This window comes from Ahaetulla prasina, chromosome 6, assembly GCF_028640845.1.
Source record: "Ahaetulla prasina isolate Xishuangbanna chromosome 6, ASM2864084v1, whole genome shotgun sequence".
NCBI lineage: Eukaryota > Metazoa > Chordata > Lepidosauria > Squamata > Colubridae > Ahaetulla > Ahaetulla prasina.
In genome coordinates, this window is record NC_080544.1 from 61,321,581 (window position 1) to 61,347,840 (window position 26,260).

The 26,260-nt window shown below is 37.6% G+C and overlaps 1 protein-coding gene across 4 annotated transcripts in view; it reads right to left on the bottom strand.

The window, feature by feature from the left end:
* Window positions 1-1,062: 1,062 nt before the first annotated feature.
* Window positions 1,063-26,260, bottom strand: part of LDB1 (LIM domain binding 1) — a 58,175-nt gene continuing 32,977 nt past the window's right edge. For 2 of the 4 annotated variants that reach the window (XM_058189298.1, XM_058189300.1), the window contains exons 2-11: window positions 22,341-22,443; window positions 20,224-20,268; window positions 15,018-15,093; window positions 12,966-13,068; window positions 11,080-11,252; window positions 9,009-9,131; window positions 8,637-8,720; window positions 5,898-6,021; window positions 5,339-5,487; window positions 1,063-4,416 (exon numbers count right to left, since the gene is read on the bottom strand). In XM_058189298.1, the coding sequence (XP_058045281.1) occupies window positions 4,186-4,416; window positions 5,339-5,487; window positions 5,898-6,021; window positions 8,637-8,720; window positions 9,009-9,131; window positions 11,080-11,252; window positions 12,966-13,068; window positions 15,018-15,093; window positions 20,224-20,268; window positions 22,341-22,443 (1,211 nt within the window). In that variant the 3' untranslated portion in view covers window positions 1,063-4,185. Of the gene's footprint in view, window positions 4,417-4,467; window positions 4,531-5,338; window positions 5,488-5,897; window positions 6,022-8,636; window positions 8,721-9,008; window positions 9,132-11,079; window positions 11,253-12,965; window positions 13,069-15,017; window positions 15,094-20,223; window positions 20,269-22,340; window positions 22,444-26,260 lie in introns of those variants that run through there. The other 2 variants (XM_058189299.1, XM_058189301.1) reach the window with 2 other exon arrangements.

The following is a 26,260-nucleotide window of genomic DNA, read 5'->3' on the forward strand; positions in this document are numbered from 1 at the left end:
TTTTACTCACAAACACACATCCCTTTTGACATTTGTGAGTTTTGTAGGATGGAATGGGTGCCTTGAGCAATGCATTGGCTTTAAAAGACATCCTTTAAACAGTTAAGTCTCCTAGTCAAATTCAGCTGCTGATAACTTAAGAGACAAATTTACTTCAATATGGAAGTGAGTTGGCCTTCTTTTGTTCTGAGGTTTGTTTTTGTTTTGGTTGTAACTTCCCAGACTAATCTGTGTTTTTGATATTGCTTTAAAACATGAACAAGGTTCATGAAGGCTTGATTCTGCCTTTACCCTCTTAACCAAACTCTTTAGCTCTGTTTGTTTAATGATTGATCTTCTTCTTCTGTCTTTTGGGAAAAATAAAATGCTTTTATTAGAAATATGGTGGTATCCTCTATACAGCAAGCCATGTTCTTCTTTATTGCCAATCTTAGTGCAAACTACATCATAAACCTATTATCAGAGTGATGCACTGTCTTATAATATTACCAAATTTTGTCCATCAAGATCTTACTAGGAACAATTTGAACTGACATTTTAAAACTTACTTTGCATTCCTTTTTAACCCCATTTCATGTTATCAATCTTACTGTTATATTATTCAAGTTTAATTAATAACAAAAATAAAAGTACTTTGAGTCTCCTTGCCTCCTCAGCCATATGGACACGATCTCCACCAATGACAGCTTTTTCTCCTGTTAAGCCTACCATTTCTACTAACGGGACTAGAAGCTAGACAACAGAAAGCCAAGAATCCAACTCATACCAGAATAGTAGAGATACATTTTCTCTCTCTCTCTACAAGAATTATTCTGCTGGGGAGATTATTGGGATGTGATTGTAGATCCATCAGCTAAAAGTTTAAAACGAAATGGGTCAAGTTCCTGGAAGTAGTTTTGTTCCTCTGCTAACAGTTTATGATGGAATCCAATCCATCATATGGGTTTATGATGGATAAACCCATAATTGGGCTTAGGTAGTAAAAAATCTATATACCGAAGTTAATTGCTTCCTAAAATATATTTCTCGCATTTTAAAAAATTTACATGGAGAGAAGCAAAAGAGTAGCCAAAGCCTTGTGTCTCTTTAATGTTGCAAAGTTTGATTCCAAGAATGAAATATGGCATAAGATTACAATAGTTTTGAAAGACACAGGTATTAACATCTTACAAAATGGAGGAAGGGAAGATGCAGGCTAATATAATGCTAAAGTTCCCTTGGCTAGTGAGGCAGAAATATTTCAGGTATCATTCTGTCTCTTTTCATGCACTGCCAATACTAGGCACATGGCTAGTTTTTCTCCCCACCCCTTACCCAATGTGACACAAGTGATTGGAGATTGAATTAGTAATAAAGGGACTCCATTGTTGGAGATAAAATGTTCCAACTACCAAATGAGCTCATTTTCCAAGACATTCATGATTTCTATCAAATTTGTTTGCCCTATTTTCTGATAATCAAACAGTTGACAATGCAACCGTATTTGGAGTGCCAACTGCCTGGCTGCCTGCAAATGTAGGAAGGGCATGGCTCAGGCTTCACTGTGATATTTCTTTCTCCTTTCCACACAAGAACACTTGTTCTTCAGCTCCAGAAACTTTTCTGCTACCTTTAGATGTGCTTAGCACACAGTTATTTAGAAATGGAAAGGGAACTGGGAAACAAGGACATTTAAAACTGGGAGATGCTGGCAGCAGAGAACAAGTGTTAGCCCTTGAATTCCATCGTAACAGCTGTTTACCTCAGTCTAAATCATAGAATTCTGATAGCTAGAACCTGCATGTAAGAACAGATCTCCTTTCTCAAGATCCACATTAGAAATGACACTGGAAGGAGAGCACCAAACCGAAAAGTTGTTTTATTGGTACCATACATGACCATAAATGGCACAAACTATGCAAAAAAAAAAAAAAAGCTTTACAGTGCCCCAGGGAAGTGGAAAGGGACAAGTGGAGAGAGCTGACAGAGTACACGTCATCACTACATGCTGAGCCACAGCAGTAGAGAACATGACCCTCTTATTTGAAGGAGGAAACTGATACAGGAAAAAAAACAACCCTAATCCCTTGTAAATTATACTACTAGCTGCTATAATTACCTGCCCACAGGGGAGGACCTGGGCCCAGTAATACAAAAGGGACCAAACTGCCATGAATATATCTCAGGTTCATCCAGCTGGTCTCCATCAAGAGTAGAGAACATCTAGGATTCCAGAGCATGACTTGAAAGGAAATTCTTCTCACAGCGCTAGACAAATCATGGTCAAAACTAACAGCTCTAGGCAAACTGATGACAATAATGCTGCAAAGGGGAAAAAGATATTTGCAGATAGAAATCCTCTTGAAGAAATACCCTAAGTAAGTTAAGAGAGTATTGTGCCATGACAGTAAAGCCTTTGCAGTCCCCCTCACAATCAGTCTAGGTCAGGGGTGTCAAATTGGCGACCTGTGGGCTGGATGCGTCACACGCAGGCCACGCCCACCCCAGCTTCACAAAGGCAAAAAACATCGCAATACGGCACATGACATGATCAAGTTTGACACCCGTGGTCTAGGCCATGAGGTGGCCAAAATATCTTAAAGATATTTTGCACTCTTCTCAAAAGTGGAAAACCATGCCTCACTCGCAACTTTAGAGGCGTCTGTGACATAATAAAGCATTTTTTCTCTCCAAGATGTATAGGATTAACCTAGGCTTTAAGGGAGAACATTGGAAGGTAGAAAGAAAAGTAGGTGGGTTTGTATCCTTGGGGATTTAGTACCAGTATTTCAAATAAAAATGGATATGTCTAGCTGGGCAATGGTTTCCTAGAGACCGTTGCATAAAGAGAAGAAACAATTATATTCTCTTTGCAAAACGTGGATATATTGCTTCCTGATGCCACAGCCCCATTCCTGTGGTTCTGCACTGCTGTAAATTGGTGACAGTACCTTCTGAACTCTCCTGCCTCCCAAGAAGGACACCCATCACAATCAACTCCTCCCCCACTTCCAATGGTAATGGGAGTAGCAGCCTTAGTGAGAACACAGTGAAAGAACAGCATCATACACACAGCATACAGCGCAGAAATATACAAGCACGAGGTACACTAATTTGAAAAGGGGAGGAATATGGTAGAAGAGGGTGGAGCAGGAAGAGCAGCACACACAAATTACACAAGGGGGGGAAGTGGGGGCAGCCATGCTGTCCTCAAAGGAGTGTATAAAGGAAGTTTGCAAAGTCTCTCCTTGGTTTGAAGCTCTCAGAACTGTATACAAAAACTAAGACTCCCAATTAGTAGACAAGCCTGTACAAAAATCAGGATTGGGGGAAATAGGGAGGGAGGGCAGATTTTTTTTAAACTTACAATTTTATTTTATTTCTTTAAAAAAGCCCAAAATACTGAGGGCAGGGTATGTATGAGAACTGCAATTTCCTTTAAGAGCAGGTTGGGGCAAAACAGCCCATGCCTAAAGATGTGACCAAAAGGGCAAGTGCCCTTCCAGGTAACTGCAGAATATTTTTCTAATGCATTCCAGAAAATTTAAAACCCCGCATAATCTCCTGCCACATTGGCTTTCTGGGATCTTCAGACAAAAGAGAATTACTGCTCTGCCATCTCTAAGACAGTCAAGATGAACTGCTTAAAATTCAACCCACAAAAATCATAGCTGCCCCAATGTGAGTCATTATGTGAGTCATGACATTGTCCACAAAACTCTTAAGACTCTCCTGCTAAAATGGAACCTTCTTGTTGCCCCTTATAGAAAACTGAATGATAAAAGGGGCCTTAGACCAGATTTTTCCTGCCCATCTTAAGTACTCAGTCCTGTGGCCTCCCAAAGTACTTCATGCTGATCCACCAAAGCTTTGAGGCTCTAAGGGACTGCTATGAATACCACTCCCTAACAGTGTTGCTTGTGGTATCCAGGGCGTTGGATGCATGGACAGGGAAGGAGAAGGAATTAAAATTCTGTTGGGACTAAAAGCCCACTGTTCCAATTCTGCCCTAAAGGGGACAGCCAAGAGTGCAGACAGCAGGGAATCGTGGCCAGATTAACTGTAGGCAGGCAGTGCTCATAGGCCTTGATACCTTGTTGGCCAGCCACTCTTCTTCACAATTGTCCAGGTAGAATGGTTTCAACTCAGTCCGTGGGGCACCAGCCAAGTCAAGTATAGGCCCGGCTGGGCACTGTTTTGGGGGCTTTATTGTGATGCTTGCGACGTTGGATTCTCAGACTTGCTCTCCTGACTGGAAGGGGGCTTGCTGTTCCAGGGACTGTTGGCGCCCAATGCAGGAGAGTTGTTGAAGCTGTCCTCATCATCAATGCCATTGGCAGCGTCAAACTGTGTGTTCTCCAGTCGAGTGATAAGGCGCTCATCTTCGTCGCCAAACTCCCCACCCATCAGGGTTGGCTCGCCCACCACCATCACATCCTGAGGAGGGAAGAGGGTCCCGAAACATAATCGAGGTGGAGACTGCCCTGACCCATATCACAATGTTCAAGGGAGCCAGCTGTCACAACAGCAAGGACCTCTCCCCCTACCCTCCTAGAATGAGGAATCAAAATTAGCCTAAACCTTTACTCACCCTTCCTTAATCTGGCACTTTCAGATGTATTGAGACTTAACAACTAGGAGTGGCACAGAACATCTAGAAGGCACTTTATTTGGGAAGGTTTCAATATTCCCTTCGAACATTGTCTCTCTCTGGACTTAGAACAATGTTGCTATCTATTTCTATTGTATCTGGGCACAAACAGCATCTGATAGATCAGTGGCTGCCCTGGGATATTGGAGAATCAAAGTCTCCTCTCAATTCTCACCTGAGTGGTTCAAGACCTATTGTAACCTATAATAACTGAATATCTTCCTACTCACACACAAAAATGAGACTCTGACCCTATCAGGGTCTACACAGAGCCTTTAAATGAAGAACCACGTTATGGGATTACATTAATCCTTTTTACCTTGTCAAACAGGATGGGCATAATCAAAATAAGTATCTCTGGGACATCTACAATAGATTAGCAAGGATTCCTGACATTCATTTAACAGCAACAACTAAGGTGCTTTCCCTTTCTAAACCAGGTTGCTGAAAATCAGGAATGGATTTCTGGATAAAAGGACTGAGAGATCAATTCTGGCTGGCTTACATGCTCAGACATGATCCTTAACTCTTAGGTGTTTCCCTGAATCTGGCTTGGAGAACTCCTAGAAGCCTGAATTCTACCAGATTTGTTGTACAGGAAGCATCACCCATCTTTTGGGGAAAGTGCTTCGGCTGCATGAAACATGGCCCCAGGCCAAGGAATTCTCAGGTTAAAAGGAAAAGAAAAAATGAAAAGGGGATGCTTACAGGTACCTGACTGGAGAGGGCAAAGGTGCTGGCTGGGCTCTTCTTTTTGCTGTTGCTATTGTTGGTATTGCCTCCGCCAGAACTCATGGTGCTACCTCCAGACATCTTCCTTTTCCGGCGCTTACTAGGCTGCTGACGTGCAGGTTCAGCTATGAAGGTGTTTGTGAAATAAAATTTGGTGAGATATCTTGCCTTTAGTAAAAAGAAACTAATGTTCTCAATTGTTTCAACACAGTCAAATTGTAAATTTGCATGTTCCAAGCAAGACCTGAATAAATGAATAAATACTTCCCATTATTTATTCATAAATTTATATACCATCTGATTCAAATTTTGTAGCTTATCTATATTTCCACACTAACTTCCACTTTCATTTTTACGGCTTGTGCTATAGTTTCAGAGATAGGTTTTTAGCACAGGATAACACTCATCAAAGCGCTGAGGCATTCCAGCTGCAGGAAGCCAATTCCCTGCTGCCCTCAGGTGGGGTTGGTAGGAAATACATCTGATTTATTGGTCAGTGCATAGGATATTCTTCCCTACTGCTCAAAAGTCTCACCAGGTGGCGCCACCATACGTTGCCACTTCTGGAATAAGCACGTCTTGAGGCAATCCCGAGGACTGAGACTGTAGGTCTTGTGTCGAGACATCAACTCCTGCATTGGTTCTAGGATTACGCACAGCTGGTAGGAAGAAGAGGAGAGAGAAATTCGGTAGTAGAGGACAATCCCAGATGGAATCGTCCTGGAGCCATAGATAGATTTCTAAACATTGATCTGAACCTGGCCAGATATGGACACAGACATTCTGACAAAACAAACAATTTCTTAGTGCCTGATATCTGGGACGTACAATAAACAATAAGGAAATGCATCAATAAAGAACAATAAAGAATATTGTTAAAAATAAACAGCATTCACCTTTCTTTGAGGCCAATGCCAAACAGTGTTGGTCAAGAGCAAGAGGTTCAGCCCACAACACCTAGGGTGTCGCGGGACTCGGTGCTCTCTCGGCTCCTTTTTAATATCTATAGAAAGCCAAGGGTGAATTCATCTGTCACTGCGGACTGTACTATCATCAGTATGCAGATGATACCTAATTGCACAGTCATGTTCTGGATGATGCTGTGGATGCCCTTTTGCAGCACCTGGAGATTTTGGAGGTCTGGATAGAAACAACTGGTTTCAACTGAACCTTGGTAAGACAGAGTGGCTCTGGGCAGGGGTCCTCTATAGTCTAATACTTGCCATCCTTGATCCTGGATGGGGCTGCATTGCCCCAGACCAAACAAGTATGTGATTTAAATTAGGGGTCTCCAACCTTGGCAACTTTAAGCCTGGAGGACTTCAACTCCCAGAACCCCCCGCCAGCAAAGCTGGCTGGGGAATTCTGGGAGTTGAAGTCCCTCCAGGCTTAAAGTTGCCAAGGTTGGAGACCCCTGATTTAAAGAGCCTGCTGGACTAATGAATATATTTGAAGAGTAGGTGGATAGCCATGGCTAGGAAAGCCTTTAGTCAGCTTTGTGTTGTAAACTAGTTATGCCCCTTCCTGAATTGAGAAGCTCTTCTCTGAGTTCCTTATCCTGTACTCATCTCCCATACAGACTTCCACAATATGCTCTACATAAGGCTACCCTTGAAGAGTTCCTGTGAGCTGCAGCTGGCACAGAATGTGGTGGCGTAGGTCATTTTGGGCATCCCTAGTGTTGTGCATGTGATGCCTATCTGAGCTGCCTAGGATGCCTGTTTGCTTCTGGGTACAATTCAAGGTGCTGATTATTCCCTCTAAAGCACTTCATGGCATGAAACAGCACCCATTTAGACAGGAGGGTATGTTGTAGACACAACTGAGTAAAAAATCTGATTGGCAGTGTCTAGGAAGAGAGACTTCCCTGTCATTGACTCTGCCATATGGAGTATCATGCCCCAGAGGAGACGTGGGTGCCCACTCTTATAGGCTCCAGAAGAACATTAAGACCTAAGTTCTTCAACTGGCATGGGGATCTAATAGTGGCACACAACCCAGGGTATGGTTGGTTGAGAGTATTCCTCTATCTTTTAATATTTTTTTTTGTTCTGCTTCTGTTTTAACTTTGTTTTTGCCTATATTTCTCTGATATGGCTGTATGTTTTAAAAGGATAAACTACCCAGAATCATTTATGAGGTGGGCAGTATATAAATTAGATTATATTAGATGAATAGATTGATATAGATAGGTAGATCTTTTTTTGATTGCTAGCAAAATCAAATATTAAAAATGTTTTGCTTGGAGCACCTGTGAAGCTTTTACTAGAAATAATGTAGCAAACTGACTTTCATGCTAAATATGTTTAGTCAAATCTGGATTTGCAAAACATATGAGATGTACTTTCCCTGTATGCTTTCTTCCTCCCAGTGTGGGTAGGAAAACAGTTCAGGTGGAAGCTTTTCCACATATGGGACAGATGAATCTTTCCTTCCCCTCATCTTCTTTATAGCCCAAGAAACTAGGGTGGGTCTCTTCTGAGCCTCTTATCCTGCCCACTATCCAGTTGCAGGCTAGGCTGCCTCTTATCTGACTATTCCTTTGGCAACAGTCTCTTTGCTTGGGTTCCCAGGGTCTTTCCCACATCCCATTACAACTTGTACCCTAGAATCATAGGTGCTCCATTACTGAGATTTTCAAACAAAGTTGGACAACTATTTAGCTGGGATGATTTGAGGATTCCTGCTCTGAGTACGGTAAAGTTGAACTGCAAGGCCTCCAAAGTCATTTCAGGTCCCATGATTTTGTGCATACCAGCTTTACCCTAGTTTCCCCGTACAACCACTCTGAGATTCCTGCAGACTTTGTTTTCAACGGTCATGGTTCATCCAAAATGGTTTGATAGAACTTCCAGGACACAATTTGTTTTTTCAGATTTGAAGCAAAGCATATTTTCTGTTTTCTGTACATCGCTGGTGAATTTATACACCTCTTTGAAAGCTATTAGGCACTTTTTCTATATCACAGTAATATAGAAAAAGTGCCTAATAGCTTTCAATACTGCCACTACTCTAAACATGTAAGTAGTGAGAATATTATTGTGTTTTATATATACATTACCTGCCAATAATCATCTAAACCATAGAAGCATGTATATTCTCACAAACATAAAACAGTCAACCAAAAAACCTTCTTACAATAGCTTTTAAAGTAGTGTAAAATATAGAAAAACATTATTGTCCAAATGACATTTTTAATTCTGTTACTGTCCGAAGAAGGAAATATCAAGGAATGTAATTCTTCATTTCATAGGTGATAAAGAAAAGTACTTACTCGGAGGTAGTTGAGTGTGGAGTTTGAAAGTCCACATCGAGTAATATTTTTGGACAACTGGTCCAACATCTGGGGATCTTGAGCCTGAAGAGAGAATGTTAGAAGCAGAAATAAAACAGTTAAACAAAAATATGTTACCTCAACACATAAAGTGTACATTGGAGCACTGGAAGGTTAATCTTTTAAAATGATACAAGTATATTTGGACACCAAAATAGAAATTGAAGCTTGAAATTTAAAAAATAATGGTGCAGCAGAAAAACCCTCAACACTATGAATAGGCACAAGCAAGCGAAACAACTTGTCAAGACTCAGTCTCAGTAATATTTAAACCCAGTCTAAACAGAGGCTATTACTAGCCTCTGAACTTACATGCATAGCAAGGATGCTACGGGGAATAAGTTCCCGATGCTGCCGGACACTGAAGTGCCATGTCTTTATCCTCATCATGTCATCAAACATGAATTCCAAATAGAGGCGGCCCTCCACAGATACCTGGACAAACAGAATGCAAAGGGCTATGAGATTCAAGTGAGTATTCTCTAAGTAATTGTTTGAACACTTGTATATAAAGTCTATGAGCCATATAATAGAATCGAATTCTGAGTCGCTTTTTAGATTATATCATCCCACTACTCAAATTATATCCCCAGAGTCATACTATTTTATTAGACCACATCTGAAATTCATTTAGTGAATATCTGATATTCTATTAGTTTTTCCCAGCAGGCATATACTTTTCTTTTCTTATAACCACCTTCTGTTAGATTATTTCCTGATTTCTCATTCTTTGGTATCTAAAATTAAAACATGAGATATAGAAGCCATTATAATTTCAGACTACATTCCTAAAAGAATTATTGCTTTATCTAACAGAAAAATTCCTTTGCAAAGTAAATCTGGCCTTATGTTTTGTAGCTTGAGGTTCCACAGGTTTAAGTTGGGTCAACAAGCCTGGAGACCCCAGGGACTGGCAAAATATTGAGATGACCACTGATTAATTAATATCTTCCCTGCACCTAATCTCTTTTTATTGTTTTTAGCTCTGTGAATTTTTTAATATTACTAATAATATGAATTTATTCATTCATATTATTAGTAATATTAAGTTTGTAGATTTTGTTTTTAATTTTGTTATATACTACCCAGAATCATTTGATTGTGAGATAGGAGCTATATAAATACATTTAATGAATAAATAAATAATTTCAAAGGTTATATAAATAACTAACATTAATTTAACTTTCTTCAGCTTTCTATAAAGGAGGATTACTGATTTAGAAGCCTTTAAAAATTCTCCAAAATATCTAACCATTAAAGAGCAATTGCATCTGGACCCCAAATAAATGAATAACAAAATTTTATTTAGCCCTTTTAGAAATTTTACGAATAAGAAATTCCTGGTCTGTCAATAAAAACTGATAGCAGAAAAGGCCTTCTGCCTAGGATCCACCAAATGTAATAACTTCAGCAGGCCCTCTCTGCTGAATGTGGTGGGATGGGCAGATGTAATGAGCCCATCATTATATTATAATGAGCTTGAATGTCCTTTTCTCATTAATCAATAGACAATTTCACTAATTGATATGAAATTAATTTCCTGTTCTCTTAAAATGAGGATAATATAACAATGACAAAATTTGCTTTGCCTCAGCGAATATTAGGCAGAAGTTGTTGTCTTTTCCAAAAGGCAACTGGGTTTTCCTTGAAAACATTTCGCTTCTCACGCAAGAACTTATTTAGTTCTAAGTGAATGGTGGGGAACAAAAGGAGTTATATTGTTTGGAGTCATCTGGTTGTTAGCTCTCTGCAAAGAATATAAATCCATCCATTCCTTGTTTTGCAGCACTTGGTTTTTAAAAAGGGGCCTCTGTGGCTCAGCCTGGTAAGACAGTCTGTTATTAACACATCTGCTTGCAATTACTGCAGGTTCTAATCCCACCAGGCCCAAGGTTGACTCAGCCTTCCATCCTTTATAAGGTAGGTAAAATGAGGACCCAGATTGTTGGGGGCAATAAGCTGACTTTGTATATAAATATACAAATAGGATGAAGACTATTGCTAACATAGTGTAAGCCGCCCTGAGTCTTCAGAGAAGGGCGGGATATAAATGCAAATTTTTCTAAAAAATGTAATTTCCTGGCCCTATTTTTCTGCTTCAAAAAAATTACTATACCTGCCTATCCCATTTCTAAATAGAGCTGAATTTAAATTAAATTTAAAAAAGTGCTATATGCAATTGCATTATTATTATCATTTTTAGAATAAAATATATTTAAAAATACACTGTGACATAATTTTGTTTTAATTCTGTTGTAGCTATCAACTCTTTCCAAGCAGAGGATCTCATTACAAGAATATGTGAAGAATGCTGAAGACTGTAATTATACACAAGTACCTCTTGGTAAGCCCTGGGGCTGGGGAAACACCATTGCACTCTCACCTGGGTGAACATGGGTTTGCCATGCTGAGTGACCATAGTACATTGATCACAATCAAGTGAAACGAAGTTGTTATGGAAGGATTCCTTTGGGTGCTTCAGAACATAATACAGCTCAGTAGCGCCCCCCTCAAAGATACTGCGGAAGTAGCGAGGAATTAGGGTACGGCCAATTGCTAGAAGAAAAGGGTGATAAAAATCAAATTACTTGTCATTATTTGTAGTATACATTCATGACTAGCATTGGCAAAAATATTTTTGGAGATTATGAACAATGAATGGAACTGACAACAGGCCAAGACCCCAAGTCCTGAATGTACTGCTCATAAGCAATAATGTTTTTGTTGATCATTCCTGGATGCTGCCAAGGTCTCTTACCCATCTTAATTATATTTCTTTTAGATTCCTCTAATTTAAAAAGTATGGGGAGTAGCACAGAACTATCTCAAAAAGAACTTTATTTTCAACAGTGCTTCTGGACCTATTTAGTGTTATCATCTTGTAGCATCTTTCACGGATTTCAAATAGGGTTTTTCCTAACCCTAACTATGATATAGATGTCAGGACTAAACTTGAGACGTCTGAAATGCAACACATGTAATCTACTCTTCAACTATGTTTCTTCCACAGTAACACAACAGCTTTACATTGTTCTAAACAGATATAACTTATTTTTCCATCTTAAAATAATTCATCTACATTCTAGAACATGACAAGTGGAAGAAGTCAATGCATGCATGACTCCTAAATCCAGTAATCTGTCAATATCTTAGTAATATTTTATTCAAAGTTTAATATTCTGAAATAGGAACAATATCCATTTGCTGATATATTTAATGGTTTTTGCAAACACCCTAAGCATCCTTTTAATGTAACTTCTAATATTTTGGAAGAAATACCAAAGGAAAATCTTATCAGATACTGATTTTTAGAAGTGGAAAGCAAAGGAAAAAATGTGAAGCATTATATAAAGTGGGCTTCAAGCAGTATTGTGATTAGTGATACATAATTTTTATGTAAGAAATACAAATCCCCTTAGAATAAGAAAAAATTACTAATAAGTAAGTGGAACAAGGAATTTTCAACGTAAATCATTCCTGAAAATCGTTTGTCAACCCAAAGGTAATATATTCTAACTGGGAACTTCATGGTAATTTCAAAACATATCCAATGGGGAGTACAACTCTTATACAAGATGATAAATGCTAAATGCTTGCTGGGAATGTTATCCGAAGATTCTTTCGTGGTCATGTGGCCAGCAAGGTACACAGAATGCTGTTACTTTCCCATCAAAGTAGTATCTATTTTATCTACTTGAATTTACATGCTTTTGAATTCCTAGCTCGCAGAACTCCTGGCGCAAGAACAGGAGCTCACCCTTTCACACAGTGCTTGGGTCTTGAACTGCCAGCCTTCCAGCCAAAAAGTGTCTTTACCGCTAGACTACCGTGCCCCTTAATATATACATTACTTAGTCTAAAACCAACCTTCTTAATTTCTGAAATTAATGTTCAGAATTCTTCTGAATAGTCTTTTGAGATAGACTATGAAGACAAAGAAGCATCTGATGCACCTACACCAAATGTGTGCTGGTTTCCAAGATCAAAATGACAGTGGAAGCTGTTCAGTGGTGGGATTTAGCCAGTTCACACCACTTCGGGAGAACCGGTTGTTAACTTTCTGAGCAGTTTGCTGAACTGGTTGTTGGAAGAAATCATTAGGGCAGAGAACCTGTTGTTAAATTATTTGAATACCACCACTGAAGCTGTTCCCTTAGGATTTACTCCAGGAGGTGGATAAACTGATAACTATTTGCATCTTTATACATGAAAGATTTATGAAGTAAGAATAGTATATATCGAACAGACATGGAACTCTAAGTGACTCACTGTATCTCTTTGGTCCATCTTCCAGACAGAAGGTGATTGTTAACATGGCATCATCCTCAAAAAACTCAGTGGTGAAGGCATCCCACCAGAGATTGTCACATTCCTGTAGAAACAGAGAAGAGCAAATGCAAGACAGAGATGCTATTAATGAATGGCATATCTGTCCAAGTGAGTGGAATTCAACCTGTTCCATATAGGTTGCATTCCACATATAGGGAGCATTCCACATAAATTATTAAATTCAGAGTTTGGGAGTACTTCTGGATCTATCCTTGTTGCTTCAGGAGCAAGTGACCACTGCGGCCAAAATTATTTTTTACCAACTTAGTTTGGTCCTGTACTTAGGTTATTGGATACAGCTAGCTTCAGTACAGTAATCCACCTACTAGTGATGTCTTCTTTAGATTACTGCAATGCCCTTGGAGACTGTTTAGACATTTCAATTAATACAAAATGTTGAGACATGAGTACTGACTGGAATTTGGTAACATAAATATACAAAGTTGGTTTCCAATCTGCTTCCAGTTTCAAGTCGAAGTGTACCTTTTATCTTATAAAGGGTTTTGCAGTTTGGAATAACACTATGTGAAAGAGGCTCCTTTCCATATTTTCTTACTGGTACCTTAAAATGATATCTGGAGGATCTGCTCCAAATGCCTTCTCATTGAGGTACAGTAATTAATTGGGAGGGGCTTTTTCCAATGGTGACCCTTAAACTTTGAAATGTCTTACTCTAGTGAAATATACATGAGGCCATCCTTATTTGCCTCTTCAGTGATAGGCAAAAGTATTTTTATTCTCCCAGGACTCTTACTCATTCTTAGTTTGGCTGTCATTTTAAATTTATTTATTGCTTCATTTTGTTTCTATTATTGTTTTGTCATTTATTTTGCTGAGTTTATTTTATATTTTTCTAATGTGTTTTTATTAAACATTTAGCATACATGCTCATTAATTTTACTTATTGTTTTAATAATAATAATAATATTTTAATTTGTATACCGCCCTTCTCCCGAAGGACTCAGGGCAGTGAACAGGCAGATAAAATACAAATACACACAATAATTAAAAACATCCCTTAAAAAACTAATTTAAATGCCCAAATGTTAAAATAACATACTCCCCCATAAAATCACAAAACTTTAAAAACCCATCAAATAAAGATAAAAATCAGGCTAGTCCAGCCATAAGAAATAAATAAGTTTTAAGTTCGCGGCGAAAGGTCCTAAGGTCAGGTAATTGTCGAAGTCCGAGGGGAAGTTCGTTCCACAGGGTCGGAGCCCCCCCAGAAGGCCCTCCCCTGGGGCCGCCAGTCGACACTGTTTGGCTGGCGGCACCCTGAGGAGTCCCTCTCTGTGGGAGCGTGCAGACGATGGGAGATAGAGGCCGGCAGTAGACGGTCCCGTAGATAGCCCGGTCCTAAGCCATGGAGCGCTTTAAAGGTGGTAACCAATACCTTGAAGCGTACCCGGAAAACAACAGGTAGCCAGTGCAGTCTGCGCAGGATAGGTGTTATGTGGGAGCTCCGAACCGCTTTAATTATCAATGTAATTTTAAACTATAAAATAGAATAGAATAGAATAGAATAGAATTTTATTGGCCAAGTGTGATTGGACACACAAGGAATTTGTCTTGGTGCATATGCTCTCAGTGTACATAAAAGAAAAGATACGTTCATCAAGGTACAACATTTACAACACAATTGATGATCAATATATCAATATAAATCATAAGGATTGCCAGCAACAAGTTATAGTCATACAGTCATAAGTGGAAAGAGATTGGTGATGGGAACTATGAAACGATTAATAGTAGTGCAGATTCAGTAAATAGTCTGACAGTGTTGAGGGAATTATTTGTTTAGCAGAGTGATGGCCTTCGGGAAAAAACTGTTCTTGTGTCTAATAAATGTTATTACTATAAAATATTTTGAGACATCAATAAATGGCAAATGATACAGAAAAAAATTAAAATCAGTAAAATCAGTTCTCAAAAGCTTCAAAGCTTTTTCCTTTCTTCTAATTCAGTCATCTAGAAGCCACAGTAACATACCTCTGTCCAGTTTTGAAGCCGCTTATTGAGTTCAAATATTCTGTAGTCAGTCTGGTTTCCATATGGTGTGTGTCTCCTGTCAAACAACCATAGCAATTAGCTAACAAAAAAGGCCATTTATCCAAGAAACCTGAATGTGCAAAATGTTTTATTATTTGGGGGGAAATAGATGCTATTGTAATCTCAAACCATATTTTCATGAAATGTTTTATCTTATTTGAAAAAATTAAATACAAGTTTTAAATGGTTCTTATGTGTAGCTCTGCTATACATAAAATAAAAAAATATTATTAGGCAGATGGAACAGGAAATAAACTGGTTATTTACCTTCAAGAGCAGTTCTTTCAGAGGTCATCTATGAATTCACCCACTTAGGTTGTGCACCTTCACAGAACCTTCAAGAGCTTACAGAAACATTTAGAGGGACTACATTGAACCCCTTCAGTTACTAACAATAACTCAGTGGGATAAAGAAACAGCCAAATCACCTCAGAGTTAACGAGGTAAAAGGACACACTGGGCGAATTAATAGTTGACCAATCAAGGAAATGCAATCACAAATAAGTACCCATTTTTCCCCATCATGGTCCTTGTGATTCAGAAAGATTGCTGATTAGCAAGCTTCTTACTAGAAGTATGGTTTGGCCCACTAAGATGACCATAGGAGAGCTCTATAAAGACTGCATCCTTTTAGAAGCAAAAGTCCATTCTATAATAAGGGGGGAAGATTGAGACTATGCACCTGCCCAGCAAAGCTCTGAGACATCTATTAATGGCAAATGATACACAGCTTTCCTGTCTCAGAGGAAGGCTTCTGGTCTTGCTGTTGAGGAAAAGCATGGCAGCTCATAATAATTCTTGATGGTTATGACCAGCCATTTGAGCAGGAAGCCTACAAACTTTTAGAAAGCCCTTAGAAGGCCAAAAATAAGTATTGAACTGGCAGAAGGGTGCCATAAAATCCAGGTAAAAGTATAACAGACATCCAATGAATGGAGCAATGTTTCCAGTGGGGAAAAAGGGGGCACAATTATGTCAAAGTGAAAAACAGAAACTGTTTTGGCAGCAGGAAGTATCTATGCAATATTCACCCTATGAAAAAATGAAGAAGGGAGTTTCTTTGTAGGGTGCAATTTTTTAGCCTAATGAGCTGATGCCATAGCTACAGTCAAAAGAAAACAGCCACATTCCAGGGTGGAATGGGGAGCAAGTGTTATCCTACATTCATATTCATGGAAATTTAATGGAGTTATCACAGCTCCAGGGAGCACTTATGTAGGTTGCAGAACAAAGCACTGAAATTGGTTGTCATGTGAAGAATGCAAGCTGCCATGTGAAGAGCTGAGGAATAACGTGGGCTCTTTTTGAAAGGATCTTATGCATACATGCTTGAAACATACAGAGCCATGGTAATGATATCAAGGCAATTTCTCTGACAACATAATCATTGCCCCTGTAAATTGAATAAACTATGAGGGAAGAAGGAAACTTTTTTCATAACTGATCTGAAGACCAAGACGATGAAAATGAGGACCCAGATTGTTGGGGGGGCAATAAGTTGACTTTGTAAAAATATACAAATAGAATGAAACTATTGCCTTATACACTGTAAGCCGCCCTGAGTCTTCGGAGAAGGGCGGGATATAAATGTAAACAAAAAAAAAAAAAAAAAAGGAGAAGCACTCAGCAGGATAACTTTGTATAGGAGTATGTAACAGCCATCTACTTAACAGAATGGACTAATGACTTTCAGATTAAAAAAAAGCATAACTCCATCAACTTAGAAAGAAATTTCAGGGCCATAGAGCAAACGATAGAATATTATTTTACACACAATTTCATTTACTACAAAATGGTAGTAAATTAAAACAATAGTTAAATACACTACAAAAACATGAAAATAAGCATCCCGCAGTCTATAAAAACAGGTCACGTTTCACTTTGTAGAAGGAGGGATGTGATAAATATTTTAAAATAAAGAATACCTCAAACAAGAAGTCTAAGTCCACTATCCTTCTTAGAAATGTAAAATAGCTGGATATCAGTGTGGAAATATTTTCTTTGGAGAAGTATTTCCAACTGCTTATTTTTGCAGGAAATATCTGACACCATTTATTTGTCTGAAGTGGTATAAGTGCCTAAGCAGGGGGTTGGACTAGAAGATCTCCAAGGTCCCTTCCAACACTGTTATTCTATTTCTAATTCTATTTGTTCTGGAATCAGGAGGGCAGTTTGGTGTTGCGTTGGATAAAAGCTCAGTATTGTAATTTTGAAAAACAATATAAACAGTTACAAAACTCACATTATTTGAAAAATAGTGAAATTGACAGTTCTAGTATCTGACAAGAGGGACTGATCATAGTCTATTTATTACCTATTACTTATTATTACTTAACCAAATTATCTTTAGACAAAACAAGAGTAAAAGATACTCTTAATGAACAGATAATGGTTCATAAAAGATAATGAACAGAAGTGAAAAATGGTTGCTATAGACAGCTTGCAAGTTGCTAAATGAAACATTTTGGACCCTATCCAGGATTAGTCTTATTGCTAAGACTAGACAATTTCCCTTCACATGGATGGTCTTCAGTTCTAATCTTGGTCTTCAGTGAGACTAATGGAACAGCAGCAGGCATGATAATGCAAAGTAAGGAAAGATAACCATGATCTTAGACTAGAGAATCAACTATAGTAAGAGTGTCCGGTTTCTGCTTGGCAAAATAAATTGCTTCTGTTTGAAAAAGTTGGAACTAGATAAGAAAGCAAATACTGGCTATCTTAGACCAGGAGTCCTGTCAATAAGACAGAAGCATCAGAATAAGGACTGATGAAACAGTAGTATTGTGAACCAGTCTGTATATCAGGTGGTCTACTGTCTGAGAAAACTACTAAATCTCAAGGTCAAGAGATGTGTAATTGTACCACTATAGAAACAGAAGTCTTCTAACCAAAGAGGTTCAACTTGTGCATTGGAATAACAAAGTAGAAAGATATAGGATGCTCTGGAAGCATAATGATCTGGTTAAAAAGGGTCAGCAGATTGAGAGAAGTTCATTTTGCAGAATTTGATGCCACCAAACCCAGAATTAGAGAGCAACAAGCCTTTATCCCACTTTTTTTTTTCCATGCTTGGGGCAGCACTTTTAGAAACCGTTGAGCCCTTAATGGGAAGTTTCATTGGTCTCCAATAATGGCACAGCAAAAATATGGGTAGTGAGGTTTTTTGCCTGTTTCTTGGAAGAGGCAAAGAAATAACCCAACCAATTCTAGGACATAATTAAACTCTTAGATGATGAAACTTCTGTTCGCTGCCCTTAGAGCTTGCTCTGAAAGAGAGATTCACCCAACATGAGAAATAATTGCAGTGAATTTACTGTATACATCTTTTATTGTCTATTGAGGAAAAATACCATAATTTATATCCATCCAGAAGAGAAAGTTTATTCCCACAGTATTGAACCTTATGAAATGACGCCAAAGGCCTGCAGGCTAGAAATCCATGACACAAGTCAAAAATAGCTTTATATTATTCCAGTAGAGTTGAAAGGATGACTACAAACAGTCCTCACTTAACAGCTATAACTGGGACTGGCAATTCTGATGCTAAGCAACAATCATTAAGCAAGACATCTCATGACCAGAATGGACTTATAACCGCATTTCTGCTGTGGTTATTAAGCGAATAACCCACAGTAGTTAAGCAAAACATCGTATGATTGTAATTTGCAATTTTATTGCTGGCTTCTGCATTGGTTTCATTGACTCTGCAAAATGGTGATCATATGACTGCAGGACCCTATGACTGTCACAAATGTCTGCTGGTTGTGAAGTGCCTGAATCTCAATCACATGATCACAAAGTTGCTGCAGCAAGTGTCATACTGCAAGGACAAGTTGTAAAGTTACTTTTTCAGCAGCATCATAACTTTGAATAATGCTAAACAGGGAAGTTAAGAGAGAATCACCTAAGACATTTTTAAATGAACTAAGGCAGTACAGCAGAAGCTACATTAGCTATTGGTATGAACAGGACACAGCTCTCACTAAACATGTTTGTAGGCTCAAGAAACTTCTAGAACAGGACTCTGTAGCATCAAATGCATTATCTCATGAATGCAAATCACTACTACAACATGGAAAAGGCTGACGTTTTTAAATATTAATAGAACTTGATTACTTCATTGTCTCTAGAATGGGAAATTCTAAATTCTTCTATCCTGATTATGAAGATTAAGAAATCACTTTATTTATATCTAGAAAATATTTTCAGAAAATAAATTGTTTAGAAAATTTCTAAACAATTTTTCTGGGGTTCTGCAATTCTGAGAACATCTTTATAGAAAATGCAGAAAATTACAGGTAGTCTTTGACTTAGGACAGTTTGCTTAATGACCATTAGAAGTTACCACGAGCTTGAAAAAAGTTACTTATGATCTGTTCTAGAAGTTATGACTGCTGCACTACCCCACAGTCATATGACTGCATTTCAGGCACTTGGCAATTGGCTTAAATTTACAACGGCTTGCAGTGCATTTCTGGAAGCAATTACATCAGATAGAAAGTTATGGAATTTTAATAGCCTGGCAAATAGACTTTTTGGAAAAACCCAACTTTAAAAATTGGAGAAAGATGGTGATATAAAAATTTGGATGGAAGTGGGTATATTAACTTCATCTAATAAATGAAGATGAATATTTAATATATTTTGTGTTAAGAGGTAAGTATTATCTATCAGGTATAGCCTAATGTCATTTATACAGAATACAGTACAGAATAAGACACCGGGATTATTCAAATGAAATATATACATACTTGAATATGTGTATTAGACTAGTATATATAGAATTATAATTGTTTATTATTGTAATACTGTATCATACTATGTTTCCTTTGTCATATTTCTTTCACTTTTGTTAAAGCACTTGTTTCCTTTTTTTCTTCTCTTTGGCAATATATGTTTCCCTGTCATTATCTTTGTTTTGCTTTTTTCTTTTTGTTATTACTTAAAAAGCAATAAATAAGATATTATTTGTATTTATTTCTTATAAATAAGAAAATAATAATCAAGAAATCATTTTAATCACACACTGGTTAGTGTTATAAGAAGCTTTTTCAATTTTATCTCCCCCCCCCACTCCAGCAGAACACATCTGGAGGGCATTAAGTTGAACATGGATACACACAAACTTTACATGGTATCTTACCCAATCCCTGGTTCCAGGTATGTTGGTGGATACATAGGAGTTGGTCTGCGAACAAATAAGCCCATACAAGATTAATCAAAACCCCATTAAATCATTTTATTATAAAGCAGAGTATATCCCAGACAAATAATTTTGGGAAAGTGGGGGGGAGAGAACATGCTTTACCAATGTCCACCTCCCACTTCAGATTTTATTTCTTAGGTTAGACTCCTCCAGTGACTTCAAAGTTATTGAAGTGTTATTATTATGGGGTATTATTATGATCACCATAACTTCTAACACACTGAGCGCTGTAGATAATTCACACTGTACTCAAACACATATAAATCAGGCTGGATGACGGCTGTTTAAACTGCAACCCCAATTAGAGATCAGTTTGACTATTTATTACTGGCAAAGTTCACAACCAAAAGTATTGCATCAAAGTTCACACTGGAGCATCACTGACGTACAGTAAAAATATAATTAAAGTTTGTCTTGGAATATTTGAAGTGATTTAACAGTGCTGTATCTTAGTGAACATCTGTGGAGAATACTTCTTTGTGCTTTTTCTTGTATTTTGGCATCTTTTAAAAAGGAAAGAAAAAACCTAAAAATCAGTGAAAAAAGGGAAGCAATTGGATAAACAGTTCCCACTTTGTTTAAAAATATACCACAGCTTGATAGAAGGGAGGACATTTTTTCATTTCATTCATCAATACTTGCTGTGAATGTAATGAAGCCATACCAAAGGGAAACTGCAACCCTTCCTCAGGAGAATGAGCCAGGAGAAACTGATTATCCAAGCCGCGGTGTGGCTCAGGCTGTAAGAAGCCTGTTATTAAAACACAGCTGCCTGCAATTACTGCAGGTTCTAGTCCCACCAGGTCCAAGGTTGACTCAGCCTTCCATCCTTTATAAGGTAGGTAAAATGAGGACCCAGATTGTTGGGGGGGCAATAAGTTGACTTTGTAAATATACAAATAGAATGAGACTATTGCCTTACACACTGTAAGCCGCCCTGAGTCTTCGGAGAAGGGAGGGATATAAATGTAAACAAAACAAAAAAAAAGCCTTATGAATCTGACCATTCCTACTCCATAGAGATCCCCCTGCTATGTCAAGGAGTTTGATAGCATGTTTTGTCCGGCAAGAAGCTGTTCAGCAGTTTTGATTCTTATACTTCCTTTTCCTTTTTACATGCAGGCAGTTCTCATGGCCTATATCATATTTATGTTAACTCTGCTATAAGAACCGTGCATCTCTGTCCAAAATTCCTGCAAGAAAAGTTTTCTCTATTTTAAGACTCACATCTACCTTTAGGTTCCTCATCACTGAAGAGCAGTATGTTAATAGGTCAGTGGATCATTGAATAAGTGGACTCATTTTCCAACTATCACACATTAACTGACCTGGAACTTCTTACCACTTGAAACACATTGCTCCAGAGTGGTATTTAAACTGTGCTTCTAACAACACTAACATGCCAGGAGAATATAAATAATCACAAGTTTATTATCAGCACAAAATAGTATCATCAGTGTTTCTGCATGATTAATTGTGTTGGCCTATCCTCTTTGCAATCAAGAATGTATCTTGGGGGGGGAAAAGCTGCTTTGTATCCTGGCTAGAATCTTTTTTTCCATGTTGTTTCTCTAATTTTAACTTCAAAAACAAATCATGCACACTTTGCCAATTGAAAAAACATAAAAATATAAATTAAATATGAATAAAGGAAGTAATGTTTTGTATTTGATTTTGATTCAACGTAGGAAGAAAACAGTATCCTTACATTTTTATTTCCTGTAGCTTAGCAGCCCTAATGTCCACCTCACTTCCAAAGTAATCAATGTTGGGATGCTTCCCACAAATTACACTAATTAGGTTGACAGTGACTGGTTCGCTGGGCAGAGAGCTTGCAGGTCATATCCATGTTGGCTAAAAGATACATATAGTTCATGAATGATCTTTGTCGGATGTCACAACCCATTTCTTTCATCTGTTCTGATCTGGAATTTAAAGACTCTTCACTGACTATAAAGGTTATGCCTCACAACTGAACAGAAGAAGCAGGTTTGAGATTTTATTGGTTTTGATCAAGAACAACCCAATGTTGGACTATAGAGCTTTTCACTTACCCCACATCTCGATCCAGCATAGTGCCTGAGTGAAAGGGGGTGAAGGCGTTGCCGTTTGGGGGCTCCTTTGGAGAGTACAGCTTGAATGACTTAGAGGAACAGCCTGAGGGAGGAAAAAAAGGCCATTGATTAATGAATGCTACTTAGAAAAAACATAACATTTGTGGAATATCATTATGATGTTACAAACACTCTAAGACTCGCCCTGCTCTGTTTCATGTCTTCAAGATAGAAACTAATAGATGTGGTTAAATTCACTAAGGTAGCCCACTGGTGTCTTTTCAAACGGCTACGTGTAAGGAGATCAGTACTAGAAAAAAAATCTAATATTTAAAGAAGCATTTTCCTCTACAGCCTTGATAATTCTTGTAGGACTTTTAATATCTACAATTAATAAGCAGCATTATTTTTTTCTACTTAGCCAAACCTATTGTAGATAAAGGATTTTGATTTTTGTTAAGACGGTACAACTCAAAAGTAGCAATATGTCACAGGCATGTTGGACTTCAAATCATTGAAACCAACTAACAAAACTAAGCAACCAATTAGCATAATATATGATAATATTTGTGGCAATATACACCAGTTTCTGTGAGGTGTTGGTGTATACATTCACAATTACTAGAATAATGTCTTCCGGAAGATCATTAAGAAACACTAGTTTCCTCAAAAAATAAACAGAAGAACTAGAAATAAATGATGACAAAGAGATTTAATACATAATCCATACTATCTGAGACAAATGAGTGTTTCAGAATTATAAGTTTGTGTATTTCAGATACCACATTGATACATATACAAGAAAGGTTGTCTAGATCCTTTTGGTGACCTTAGTAGGACATAAAAATTGCAGCTTTTAGTACTCAATGTTGGAAAACTCTCTCATATGTATAATCCAATTTGTATATATGATTACTGTACTCTAACTACTTGGGTTGTTCCGAGCTTATAGATGGTGTTTCATTCTGCACAAGATTACAAGATCTGTTTGCTGACAATTGCAATTTAAGCACAATGATGAAAATCCTCAGTGTAGATTTCTAACCTTTCTGAAGTTGTTCATGGGCACATGATTTGGTACCATCAAAGCATTTAACAGAGATAAGCTTCAAGATCATTGCAGAACAATATCTTCCCTCAATGAAAGGCAGATTAATACCACTTTTGGATGAACTATTGGTTTGTAACTCCAAGAATCCTAAACACGGTTTATTTGAATGTTCTTTTATTGAAGAAAAGGAAAGTATATACTATAAGGGGCTTACCCTAGATTTGAGAATTCCTGCCAATGCAAATTTATATGGAACATATTATATAAGGCTTCATTTCCAAAAGGCTACTATTGATCCTATCCTCTAGATAAGCATGATAGAATAGAATATTCTATAATTACAGACCTCAAGGGTTGGCAACTTCACAAAACTCCCCAAAAATAAAAAACAGTAATCCACTGCAGATTTGATTATTTCATCAAGTCACATTCATTCATTTCTATCGCCTATAACCCCTATGTTCTTCCAAGGAAGAGATATTTTGCGGTTGGGTTTTTAGTCCATATTTCAATAACCAATGCTGAAACTGTTATGGCTTTTTCCTAAACCATGTCAATTTCAGAAAAGTGCATGGGGACTGAAGTAGATGTCATTTAAATGTAACAAAAACAATGGTGGATTATCCTTTAAAACAGCAGTGCGATTCTACAGATATTCTCTTAGCCAGCCAACAAATGTCACTAGAGGGCTCCTTGTGCTGCTCGTCAATTTCCTCTATAATCAATGCATTTCATTGTGAAAGATTCCAGTTTCTCTCCCTTCCTCCCATTCCATTTTTATGGATGTTATGAATTTTCCACTCATTCCCTTTTTCCTCATTTAAATCAGCAGAACAAAGCCAGAGCTTGCCTTTGTTCTTCTAGAAGAAGCAACATGCCAAGCAAGAAAGACCAGTTCTATCCATTACAGGTGCCATCATGTCTATATCACACATGTTGCAGCACCTCATTTTCTCCATTCAGGTATAGCTGTTGGTACTGATTATTTAATTAATGTTGGGAATGCTTAGCTGACAACTGCAGAAACATCACCACAATAAAAGTGACTAAGAAACAACTAAAAACCACCAGATCAAAAATCAGGCCAAGACATGGAATTTTACGCATTATGACTTTATATAAAAGTCAAGGAGCAGTGAAAAATATGGAATTAAGACTAAAAATAAAGACTAAACTAATAACAACAGGTACAGCAAATCACCTTTCAAATCTTCACCTGGCAAGGAAGATACTAAAGTGATGGATAGCTTCTGCCTTTTAAGATCAATTATCTGCAATAGAAAAACTATAGGCTAGCACTCAGTATAGTAGCAATAAGGGACTTAGAAATGATACTCAGATACCATGACGTGTCTATACCGGGGGTGGGGTGAATCATGCAGGCAATGGCTTTCTTTGTGATACTCTATGAAAGTGAAAGTTGAATTTCAAAAAGCAAGACAGAAACAATATATATGTTTTTAACTGGTTTTTGAGAAGACTCCTGAGAATTCCATGCATAGTCAAGAAAATAAAGAAATGGATCTTTATATAAATTAACTCACAGTTGTTGTTCAAGGTATGCATGATAACCTTAAATTATTGTATTCTGGATAAATTATGTGACTATCTAGCTCTATTGTTAGATCTATAATGCTGGGAAAGGTAAAAGGAAAAAGAAAAAAGATGATCAACAGCAAGGTGGATGAACTTAATTCAGCTGCAATGGATGCATCATTGGAAGACTTGAAGAACCAGGGTCAGGACTGATCTTCATGGACAAAATCTATATGATCGCTAAGAATTGTCACCAACTTGATGGCATATAATCAATTGATCAATCATGCTTTAATTGCATGGTTATTCCTGGAATTTCAAAGACTCTTTTTGGTCACTTTCCCAGCAATGATATGAAGAAAACAGCTGGAGTGGCCCACACTACTCATTCCTACTTCTTTACAATTAAGATATAGTTGCTCTATAGCAGTTGCTCTGGAAACCAAGAAATTTGGATTGCATTTCAGTGCTATTTAACCCAAACAAATATACAATCTAATGCCAAAAAACTTTTTTTTTTTCAAAATTATGTGACAGAACAAAATGTGTATAAAGCACCATGAATTTAGAGACAAAATGCAGACAAAACCATGTATGTAAAAAAAATCACTTGTGCATAATTCACATACAAGTACAGTATACTAAACGCATTATGAGAAATGTACATAAACATTAACACAATATTTGTGTATTTTTTAAATAATAAAATGACATGGATTATATGTTGAAACAAATTTCGGACTGGAAAAACTGAGCAAAACTGTAATCCATATTCACCCAATTTTACACAACCCATTCAACATGTAAATAGATAGGGATGCTATTGTGATAAAATGGAGGCTGCTATGTATGAGATAGAACATTAGCTTTGAACGATACAGATTCAGAAACTTACAAAATCCAAGACAAGTAAATTAGTTTTGAATGTACAGGTAGTCCTTCACTTACAGTTCATTTAGTGGCCGTTCAAAGTTACAACGGCACTGAAAAAAGTGACCTATAGGCGTTGCAGCACATCCATGGTCATGTGATCAAAATTCAGATGCTTGGCAACTGACTCACATTTACAATGGCTGCAGTGTCCCGGGCTCATGCAATCACCTTTGCAACTTTCTGACAAGCAAAATCAATTGGGAAACTGGATTCGCTTAACAACTGTGTTACTAACTTAACAACTGCAGTGATTTACTTAACAACTGTGGCAGGAGATGTCATAAAATGGGGCAAAACTCACTTACTGTCTCACTTAGCAACATAAATTTTGGGGTTAACTGTGGTCGTAAATTGAGGACTAACCCTAACCCAAAATAAATTCCACTTAGCTTGAAAAGTC